Here is a 12,124-nt window from a genome sequence, read left to right on the forward strand (position 1 = left end):
CATGGAAGTATGGAAGATTGGGATACCGAGAAATAAAAAGGGAGCGGTGATTTTTACAAAATGTGGCAAAATGGTGACAGTTGGAGTCAACATACAAAATAGACACAAATATCTAGACAAAATATAAATGGTTGTCCAAAAACAACTCCAAATATTATCAGACACATGAAGGCCCTTGTTGTTCAATATGAAATGCAAAAACAAGAAAGGCCAAAACAAAAGAAGCCATAGCAACTATAATGAATCTAAATGTGTTCACTTTGGCTCCCCTTGGTCGTGCTCTTGGAAGTCCAAGCATCCATCAACTAAATTCATCTATTCTTGACAATGAGATTGAGGCTAGTGATACTCAAACTCCTCTTGCATCAAGCCCAAAGGTTTTTGTTGCACACAGTTTCAGAAGCACAACCTTCACTTAAAGATACTAGATGGAATAAAGGAAAACATGACCAAGCAAGAATAGAAGCAACAATTTTTTGGTACTACAACAATTTGTCATTTAATGTAGCGAGCAATCCATATTGAGAAGGTTTATTTATTGCATTTACATGTGCAGGAAAGGGGGTTAAAATCCCTAACAACTAAAGACTTCAATGGGTCATTGCTAAAGCAATCCGTGGAAAATACAGAGGTTGTGGTTGATGATCAAATAATTTTGGAGGACAAAAGGATGCATCATCTTATCCAATGGATGGACAAATGGACAAAATAGGAATATCCTCAACTTCTTGGCGGCTTATAATGGTACCACAATATTCCTGAAGTCCATCGATGCCTCAAATGAAATACAAAATGTTGAGACTTTGCTTAATTTACTAGATGGGAGGATCCAAGGAGCTAGAGTTGAGAATGCTAAGCAAATTATCATAGACAATGCAACTGCATATGTAGCTACAAGTCGAATGCCATAGAGAGGCATGCCACAATTACATGGAGTTCTTGTGCTACACATTACTCAGACATGTTATTAGAGGAGATTGAGAATATTGGATGTGTGAAAAGGGTGGTTGAAGATGCTAAAAGTGTCACCAATTTTCATCTACAACCATACTTGGGTCCTCTCTTTGATGAGAAAACACACAAATGGCAGGGACCTTATGCACAGGTGACGATTTCATAGCCATTTCCACACATTGCAATACATTCATAGAGTTGGTGGCATTCTTCATTTTTAGTAAATGATTGTGTTTGATGCTTGGTTGGGTTCCAGACACTCTAAAAGATCTAAGGTTATAGGTTTTATGATGGGCTTGACAAAATTGGAAATGAGTCGATCAAGATAAGTAACAAACGCAAATATAAACATTATACAAGAGTCTAGTTGGTCATCAAATCGATCTCCTCAATCCCCCCAATACAATACAATAGGCACAAACTGCCCATTCAAGATTATTTATTTAATGGTTTAATTTTGTTATTATTTAGAATTTGTTTTCATTTTTTTAGGTGATAACCTTTGGTAGAGGTTCTTTCTATAGTGGATGCAGATGACATGCCAATGGGTTTCATTTATGATAGGTTTAGAATTTGTTTTCACTTTTTAGGTGATAGGTATAGAGTGGACATTTCACATTATTATGATAGGAACTCAAGAGAATATGAAATCCTTTGGCACATCATTGATCCTAGGCTGACAAACTAACTCCACCAACTAATACATGCATTGGCCTACATCTTGCACTTGCAATTCTACTTCTATGATTCATTCAAGTCTGACAAGGAGCTCATGGTAGGTGTTGTTACAAGCATTAACAAGATCACACCTAACTGCGACTTGAGAGACATGGATCATGATGAATTGGAGGTGAGATTTGATATTTTCTATATCTTATTTATGAATTTGGAAATGTTCATTGTTGAGTTTAGCTCCCCTTATTTATGAACTTTGAAATATTCACTAATCAAGATCTAAAACGCTGCAGAGGAGAGACTCTTCTCTTCACAAGAAGCAATTGACGAGAAAAACAATTGGGCAAAAAAAAAAAAGTTCAATGTTTACAAGAAAAATCAAAAGCTTGATAATGATTATTACATTTTTTACTCAATTCTAAAATTCTAAATGTTTTTAATAGATTTATGGTGGGACAATAATGTGTTGACACACCTAATCTGCAAATGATAGCCCATTCATATTTTGTTCCAACCATGTAGTGCTTTTGGGTGTGAACAGAATTGAAGTTTATTTGAGAACATTCAAATGAAGAAGAGATATAAGTTGACCTACAAGAGATTCAATGATCTTGTCTTCATTCAGTACAACCTTCACTTTCACTCCAGAAAGGTGGGGAGTGTTTCACACGAGTCCATTGACATCAACGAAATTGATCTATGTGGTGATTGGACCATCACTAAACAAAATGATGGTGATGATGTCCTCACTGAAAATCATGCAGAATTAGAGACAAGAGTGGCAAAAGAAGCAACATTGGATGATACCATTGAAATGGAGGACAAAGATGGGGACTTGTATCTTGAAGAAGAATCAACTCCTCACTTAAATACCTCAGCGCCTACTAGTTAGGTTGCCATTTTTCACATTTGGACATATTATTATATGCAAATTTTGTAAACATTTATAAACTCGTGCTGCTATTAAAACTATGAGATCTCAAATATTGAGTGTTTGGCGATCATATGACCAGTTTAATGTTTCAATTATGGCTCTTATGTTCTACAAATGCATTAATTTCTTCTTTTTTTCTGCAAAACTACTTTTATTACTTTTGCCGCATCCTTCGCAAGTTGTTTATGAGTCCGAGTCCAATATTTTGTGCTGCCAAGTCTGAGGTGAGTCCGAGTTTTCCAGCTATGCTACAAACAATGACAATAGGCTCTCAATGTTTAGTTGGGGTCCTCATGATGTTTTATTGGCGATAACCAATTAAACAACATGATGATGTAATCTCACAAAAGGTTTACATAAAACAAACTCTAGTTTGAGTAATAAATACTCCCAAACAACAATTATTAGCCCCTAGCCAGGCTTCTCATATGTATGGTACTTTTGGGTTCAACCAAGAGTATAACTCAAACTGTGTTGTTTGGATCCCAACACCTCACCAAATTTCAAGAATGATAAACACACAAAAGTGGAGACAAATGCAGACTTGCTAGTCAGATATCCAGTTACATCCATGTTAATAGAAGAGAAAATAAAAGTATCACAGAGGGCATCCACCATGCATTCTAACATCTGATGAATAAACCCATGGTTGAGGACAACGGCAGAGGAACTATCATGCTCATGATCTGAGTTCAAGACACATTTTAATGATTTGGGTCTACCTGTACAAAGATAGGCGTAAATCTCTAGATGCAGACTAAGGTGAAATTTGAAAAGGTAAATACCACTTGGGCATGATTTCTAAGTGGGATGATGATTAATGATACAATAAACTACATATTGCGCTCATCCCATGCCTTAAATCTGATGGCAGGTGATAGTCTTTTATAAAACATGAAAGAAAATAATAGATAAGAAAAAACCTATCGGAATAGGAAAACAAAAATTAAAATTCAGTAATTCAAATCTGTGTATCCCTTTCAAATTTTCAAACATAAAAAAACACGACAACCTTATGCATAGGTAAATAAATATTTTTCTGTAAGCGGCATTATGCTTCATGTTGAACTCCAATATTCCAAAAAATAGCACTCCAAGACAAATTTGATGACCAGCATAATACCAAAACAATAAAGGAATAAGTTCAGTTAGACAACTGATGCAGTTACAAAGGTCATAATGATTGCTTGCAAAATGAAAGCAATGAAAGGGCATTGCAAATTTAAAAAAATTGATAAATTGAAGACAACACCACCTATATTGATTTGTAGGAGATCCTTACAGCAATTTATTGCCAGAGGCAATAAAGTGCCTGACATACAAAGAAGAGTTTCATACAGAGGACATAGGCTTGCTGCCAGAGTTCTGCCCGAATCTTGTTAATATCCAAACTGGGCAAGCTGGATATTCAGTATCATCACACTGCTAATTCATTGCCATGACACCAGTAATTCATAGCTTTATATCATACATATTCTTTACCAATGTATTTATTTATGTAAAATGACAATAGGGAAACCGGCACAACTCAATTTAACTGGGACAACTTTTCCAGTTTCTTTCACCACAAGGTCAAGGCCCTTGTACACTATACCTCCACTCCTACAAATTCCACATTTTCAACAAATAATGGTAATCCCATTCTACTCCTCAATTCATCTGCTTCTGACCCGTCTTTATGTACCAGACTAGAAGCTTCATCTAATGATTCTCTAATAGATTCAGTATCCATTTCAATGGTTGTGCCTTGATCTCCTGTTTGTGCAGCATTTCCCATGTCCAGTTCTGAAGGATTACTCTCACTGGAATTATTTCTTCCAGAAGTACATTCAACATCTTGAAACTCTGTCCATTCCACCCAGTCCGGACTCTTGGCAGAAGATGTGTCCATATTATTACTTTCACACTGAGTAATTGATGAATTGTCTGAGATACCAACCTTCTCCAGCTCTGATGAAAGGTCCTCAATAGAATTTGTAGTCTGCGGCAAATCACTACAAAGATTGGCATCAAAGGCAGTTGCTAATGAGGAATCATTGGAAGTTGCAGTATCAATTAACTCATCTTCCCCTACCACAACCTCATCATCACTTCCACTACTATTGCCACTGGTAGTTGGGTTCATCATGATGTTTAGTTGATTATCATCCATCCTTACAGGTGAGGAAACCAGAAATGTTGTTGATGTTTCCTTGGACTCCTCATCTTCAAATGCAAACCAGTGAGAATTTGTAAACATTGTTTCTTTCAACTGAGTACTGCAAGCAATTCCAAGGACCATGAATAAATAGAAGTGGCAGAGAGTTTATTATATAACTACCCTCAGAATAGAAAAGGTGCCAGGGAAAAATATAGTAACTGAAAAATGTTGATTCCATCCCACAAAATATAGCAAATAGCTACAAATATTTGTGTGAAATATTCCTTTTCGTTCTTAACTAAATTAAACCCTAGATGTAATTAACAATTTCCCAATTCCCTAAATGCATGACACACTGACAGATGATTCAAAGCTTACCTATCTTGTTCGGCCAAGCAGAGAGAAGACAGTACCTCCGGGGACTCATCCTCAAAAAAGACATCCTGAAACATCAGCTCACCGTGATGGTAAAAAATTCATCAGTTGAAAATTAATTTGTAAAGCCAAAATGCTCCAGCTAGAATAGGACACCAGAAATACTTAATGTGTGGGTCATTAAAATATATAGACAGCTTATGTTACTTCAATGACAAAACTCTGGCCTCAACTGCATTTTGAATTCAAAACCCTGCGGCACCCTTGAGGAACAAAAAAACAGAAAGAAAAAAGAATCTCGCCAGATTATTTTATACTCTCCAGAATATGAGAATCACAAAGGAATAATTATAGCCATCATAGCTGTTACCTCATCACCTCTGCCACTGGTTCCATGAACCTGCATGGGTAGGGCTCATTAAGAGAAATAAAATTTTGTAGCTTTTTCATGACCAATCCAATGATGGTGGAATGATGTAATTTTCAATTAATAAAAACTAATTGACAAGACAATACAAAAACATGGCAGAAGCTAATTTGATAATATAGAGAAAGACTACCTCTCTAACACCCTCACTCTCAAACATGCCATTACGAAAAGCTTCAGTTAAATTATTTGCCATTGCTGATACATCATAATCCCTGTCACGAAATTCATCATCATCACTGTCCAAATTCCTCTCTTGGATTGTACTGGGACGGCTGCAGTCATATTAAGACTCTTTAGAAAACATGAAGATATACCAATATAGGGAAGTATAGAATTTAATCTCATACAAAAAGGATTAGACACACAAACACGCATCCCATTTAGTTTTAAAAAATGAATGGAAACATCTGGGTTTAAATGGAAGTACAAAGGTTACGTAGTTGGATAGAGATTTTACCCAAAGACAGGATTCAGGTAGATATTTGTCAAAATCTTGAGTGCTCAGTCTTCATATGCATCATGCATATCACAAATGCACAAGTGTATGGTTTTAAAAAAAAAAGCGAACTGAAATCATTCAATATTATAGAAAGAGGGTAAAAATAGTTTAATCAAACCAGAGATGCTTTGAAAGAGCTATCAACTATAGTGTGAATAAATGGCAGTTAATAAAAAAAGGATATTCAGAAAGTTTCCAAAAGTCAAACTAGTAAAGAAAGTGCAGACAAAATAAACATGACATTTTTCTAAAAACAAAACAGCCTCTTCAGAGTAGCATCTGAAAATTTGATCCCTAGTACATCTAATCAATGTAACTGCTTAAATTTTGTTCATTCTTGTGAGGACAACTTATCTTGTTAGTTCAGTGTCAGCTGTGAAGAGTATGCCAACAAATATGTATGATAAGTTACCAATTGTTTTGGCCAAGCCAACAACAGTTGCAGTCTCTAAACGGAATTTTCATCATTAGTAAGGCTGCTGATTTATGAGCAGTTCTCTCAAATCTATATTCATTGTAAGCAAGCACTGGCCTTGGCAGCATCAATTGTGTTATTCTCATACAATCAAATCCAGTATAATCTTTCTTTATCTTTATATGATTGCATTGATAGTGTAGCAGTTTACCGTATAGCACAGGGAAGTTGATCCTATAGCATTAATTGTACTTAATTTCCTAAAGATTTCCTTGGAGCAGGTATATAAGAAAATAGCTTAACTCATGAAGGAAACATTAGTTGAATGCCATTCAAAGCCAGGCAGAAACCATTGGCAATTTGACTACATAAATAATATAAGTGGCTATGCAAAGGCATTTAATAAGATTTTTTTTACCGATTACAATGGTGCAAACTGTCCTCTGATTAGCATCACTTGGATGTCTATTACCAATGGCATGAAAGGCAGTTCTTACTTTGGGGCATACCTCTATACTACGAAATATCATGTGAAAGTCAATATTGATCTAAAGGACCAAATTAGAAAAAGGCATCGACACATAAGCACTTGAAAGAAGAAAATAATCAACTCCCAACTGAAGGAGTGATAAATTCAGCAGAGCAGGTTCTCCACTAATAAAAGACTTGGAAGAAAATGAGATGCTTGACAGCAGGTTTAGTTAAAAAAATAAGGATTGTCTGATTTTTGTACTCGGCTAAAGTTTCGGGCTGGTATAAGGTAGAGGTATCTCAAATCAAGATCCCAGGTTTAAACAGAAGAGATTCAACAATAAAAGGATGGTATAAGGTAGAGGTATCTCAAGTATTCTGAGTAGTTCAAAAATGCACATCAGCAGAGGAAATGAACTACATTAAATAATGTAAGTCATGGGTCATGTAGGAGGAAGAAGGTAGCTTGGAGAAGATGAGTCATATAAACAAGTGCATAGCTCAAAGGAGATACAATCATGCCAAATAAATCAGCATCAAAGGCGAATCATGTCAAGATAAATTCCACAATTTATCAGAATTCCATGTTAAAGTGTAGCTTCAGTAGAAGTGAAGTACACATTATGTTGAGTATATGAATTTATGATTCTCTAATATATATATATATATATATATATAATCCCTTAATGTCTATCAAATTTCGTCATGTTATCGGGCTTGAAATATTTATGCAACCATTGGCAAAATTAAGGATGTGTTTGGGCTCATAGTCCACGTAGGGACATGAAAGGTTGCTGCTGAGACAGATACCAATAACCTCGGCAGTGCTTTGTTCTCCAGCAGCGATCTACTCTTACTTGAAGTCATCTCAATATTAATATTTCTGAATACATATTGCAAGGTAGTAAATATAATACTGTTTTCATATATATATATATCAGATCTGAATTACTGATAATTAAAATACACTACTAATCTCTATCAGGGATTGATAAACTTTTTTATGGTATCAGAGCCAAACTGATAGAGATTCACAGTCAGCCTTATACAGATTTAAATCTATTAAACTATCTTCAATCTGGAACTATGGTGAATCACGTAATGTTGGAGTAACAGGATTGCTGCAAGTGTAATTGTAATGCCATGTTTTTGGTATATATATATATATATATATATATATATATATATATATATATATATATACTAGAGTTTATCAGACTGAAGCTACAAAACATTAACACTCCCTCTTAGCTAGGGAGGATAAACACAAGAGAGATATTACACCATTGGTAATATTAGGAATGACAAATTTTAAAGATATCTCAAAAGTTTTCCACCATTTGATATCACAAGTATTGGTTTTCCAGAATATCAACATGTGATTCACCAAGTACTAAAATAAGGTTTGATATCACATCTGATATCAAGAGTATTGGCCTCCCAGAATATCAATGAGATTCACCAAGTACTCAAAAGGTTTTGATATCACATCTAATATCAAGAGTATTGGTCTCCCAAAATATCAATGATATTCACCAAGTACTCAACAAAATAAGGTTTGATATCACATCTGATATAAGAGTATTGGCCTCCCAGAATATCAGTGATATTCACCAAGTACTCAAAATAAGGTTTGATATCAAGAGTATTGGCCTCCCAGAATATCAATGATATTCACCAAATACTCTTTGAGTAATGGCCTTCCAAAATGTTGAGATGCAAAAACATTCACCATATACTCAATTTGTTTGATCTCATAATACAAGTTACCATAAGATCGTCACCTTACAATAACTTTTGCAAATACAAGTGACATCATTTGGAAGTCGTCACTTCTTCATGATGTACATAGTGGGTAGGCCCATTAAAATCACAGTCACAAGGTATATACATGAATCACAATTCTCTTGACTGCTACAATTTATTGATCACTGAAGAATCCATCACAACATGGTTGACTCCCTCTGAATCCAATATGATCGAGATCACTGAAGGTTGACAAAACCATATCCTCTATTTACTCCCTCTCTTTCAAAGTTGCATCTATTGAAATGTCAAGATCCTTTTGAATCTCAATCTCCCTCTGAATCTGAAATCGATCTCTCTTATCCTACAATAACATTCTTAGAGGAAAAGATCTAGGCACATAATTCTTATAATAATAATAATAATACCTTTAATAATCATTCTCAAAAATTATAAGAACATTAAAAATTTAATTGATTTCACAAGATATCAATTGTTGTAGACTAAACCTTCATATTTGAAACTTTCATAAATACTTTCTTAAAAAATATTATATTCATATCATAAAATATTAATCATTTCTCTAATAAATATTTATGCATTCACAATGTTATATATATACAAATGTATAATATTAAACATAGAAATGTATATTCATGAAAACGAGCATTACCTATAATACCTACATTTATACTTGTGTGGGTTGACTCTCAAAACCTTATTTGGTCGTCCCTCCAATTTCACTTTCTTCAACACTTTTTTACTTATTCACCCGTTGGCTCACTTATTTCCTTATTTTCTTATTATCATTCACAGGGATCTTAATGTTGGATGGCTTTTATTGTTTAAATACTCTTTTCTTATTGTTGACTGATCATACCCATAGTAGATTATATTTCAGGTTGTTTGTTGTGTAGATTGTGTAGGGGGGACTGTGAAGCCTACAATGCCTTCACAAGGTTGGACTCGTCCAAGTCCACATCCTTCCATTCACCAAAATTATCCATTGCTTCTTCCCATCTACCCTTTTTCCTGACAAAATAGTGAGGGAAATGGTTATTGAAGAGATCACCAACAAAAAAAGGTTATTTTGAGACAATTATTGAACGATTAATTTTTAATTTGCGCCAAAGCCACTTGTCAATATTCACCTCTCCCAAAAGACTCATTAAAATGTATTTATTTATCCTGTAAATCAATGATAATAAATGGTGAGAGGAACAATTGGCAGGACACAAACCTACTACCATTGTATTTTTGACAACGCAGTCCCAAGACAATTGGACCAATAAACCACGAAAAAAAATTGCACAAGAGATTTTGTGATGGCACAATTATATTTAGTGGTTTCCATTATGCTTTTCTTCTTTTGTCGTTCTTTGCATCAGTAATAATGTTATCCACTTAATCCATTGTTCAGGATTTCGTTCGCTCTCTTTGTATCTCAAAATCCATAAATTCCTGCCAAAATCATTTTTGTGTATATATCGCCTTAGGCTAGTCTGGTTGATGCGCTATTTGTTGACTTCTCCTAGTATCAATAGATCTTCATATGGCCAAAGAGACTACTCTTTTAAAATATGAATTAACATAAATGTTTATAAATCTGGAATAGATAAAAATAAGTCTCCGTATATTTTATTCTTCCACCTTTCACATTTGTGCCGTGGCTTTGATACCTTGTTGGAGTAATAGGATCGCTGTAACTGTAATTGCATTGCCATGATTGTGGTATATATATACATGTATATGTATATATTTATGTACAACTCATATATATTAAATATAAATACATATATTCACTAGACTTTATCAGACCGAAGCTACAAAACATTAACACGTAAGACCAGAAGACAAACTTGAAGGGGCCTCCAATTTCGCATCATGGAAGATACGAGTAATGATCATACTGAGAGAAATGGAATTAGAAGGGTACATAATGGGAAATAAGTCTATGCCTGAGAATGATCCAGACAAAACAACTTGGAAAAGACAAAGTTATGAAAATCATTATGGATTTCGTCAAAGATCACATTCTCCCTAAATATCAAGTCTAAAAACAGCTTACAAGATGTTCACCACTATTAAGAATACATTCGAAATTAAGAATATCAATAGACTGTTGACATTGAAGCAATAACTACTATACATCAAAATGAACAATGGAGAGTCCATTACATCTTATTTTTTAAGAATCTCAGAGTTAACAAATCAACTTGCGACTATTGGAAATCTAGTGGATGACAAAGAACTTTGTATCATAGCACTAAAATGATTACCCTTGTCTTGGGAAACTTTTGTTCGTGGACTAAGCTCTCGACTTGAACTTCCAAAATTTGAGCAACTAAAAAACGAATGTACTCAAGAAGAGTCAAGATTAATTTCAAGAGGAATAAGTCTAAATCAAGAGGGAGATATTCAAGCCCTCCAAGCCAATACCAACAATAAGGGAAAGAAAGGTAAATTCAAACGAAAAAGAAAGAAAATTAACAAAACATACAAGAAAAGAGATTGGTCAAAAGTAATATGCTTCAAATGTGACAAATTTGGTCATACCCATAACGTCTATCCAGAACGGAATAAAATTCAAGCAGCCCTAGTGGTAGTCAAAGATGAAAAGGATGAAAACTTTGCATTTTACTTAGCTCTCTCAAGTGAACTCAACTCCAACAAAAATACATGGATAATAGGCAGTGGAGCATCTCATCATATAATAGGTTTTAAAGACAAATTCAAAAGTTTTGAGGATATTCCTCTAAAAAAGTAACTATTGGGGGTAATTCTACATATTCGGTTAAAGATATTGAATCATGTTCAATAAAACTGAAAATAGGGATCACACTTCAACTAAAGAATGTATTGTTTGTACTTGGCATAAAAAGAAACTTGATTTCTATCTCTGGACTTGTAGACCAAGGGTATCAAATCGCATTCCAAGAAGATAAAGTACTATCATGGCCCAAGAACTCCAACACTAAGAATGCAATAACCATCGGATTTAAAGATGGAAGCTTATACAAACTTTGTAACAATCAAAATCTTGCACTAAATCATGAAATCTCAAATACTAATGAAATCTGGCATAGAAGACTTGATCATCTTCATTTTCGTGCATTACCATCCATAGGAAAAATAGTAACTGGGCTACTTCGTTTAAAACCTGATCATTCGGGAACTTGCAAAAGATGTGCTTTAGGCAAAAACAAGTGAAGATCAGTTAATGATGATATGATTATTCTTGTATCGTATGTTGAAGATTTACTAATAACAGGTGAAGAAGATCTTATAGCAAAATGAAAACAGGATCTGGCAACAGAATTTGACATGAAAGATCTCGGACTTCTTCATTACTTTCTAGGCTTAGAAGTGTGGCAAAAGAACTATATCTTTCTAAATCAAGGAAAATACACTGTTGACAATTTGACTAAGTTTGGGATGATGGATTGCAAACCCTTAACTACGCCTATGGAAGCAAACCTACACAA

The 12,124-nt window shown here is 34.4% G+C and overlaps 1 protein-coding gene across 6 annotated transcripts in view; it reads right to left on the reverse strand.

The window, feature by feature from the left end:
- Positions 1–3,794: 3,794 nt before the first annotated feature.
- LOC149541201 (uncharacterized) overlaps positions 3,795–12,124 on the reverse strand; it is a 205,244-nt gene continuing 196,914 nt past the window's right edge. For all 6 annotated transcript variants that reach the window (XM_089802210.1, XM_089802208.1, XM_089802206.1 and 3 more), the window contains 4 exons: positions 5,639–5,780; positions 5,449–5,478; positions 5,082–5,146; positions 3,795–4,821 (listed from right to left, as the gene is read on the reverse strand). In XM_089802210.1, coding sequence (XP_089658336.1) covers positions 4,152–4,821; positions 5,082–5,146; positions 5,449–5,478; positions 5,639–5,780 — 907 coding nt within the window. In that variant the 3' untranslated portion in view covers positions 3,795–4,151. The remainder of the gene's footprint in view (positions 4,822–5,081; positions 5,147–5,448; positions 5,479–5,638; positions 5,781–12,124) is intronic.

The sequence above is a fragment of the Cupressus sempervirens genome, chromosome 9 (assembly GCF_028749045.1).
Source record: "Cupressus sempervirens isolate cs-2001-9-10 chromosome 9, ASM2874904v1, whole genome shotgun sequence".
NCBI classification, from domain to species: domain Eukaryota; kingdom Viridiplantae; phylum Streptophyta; class Pinopsida; order Cupressales; family Cupressaceae; genus Cupressus; species Cupressus sempervirens.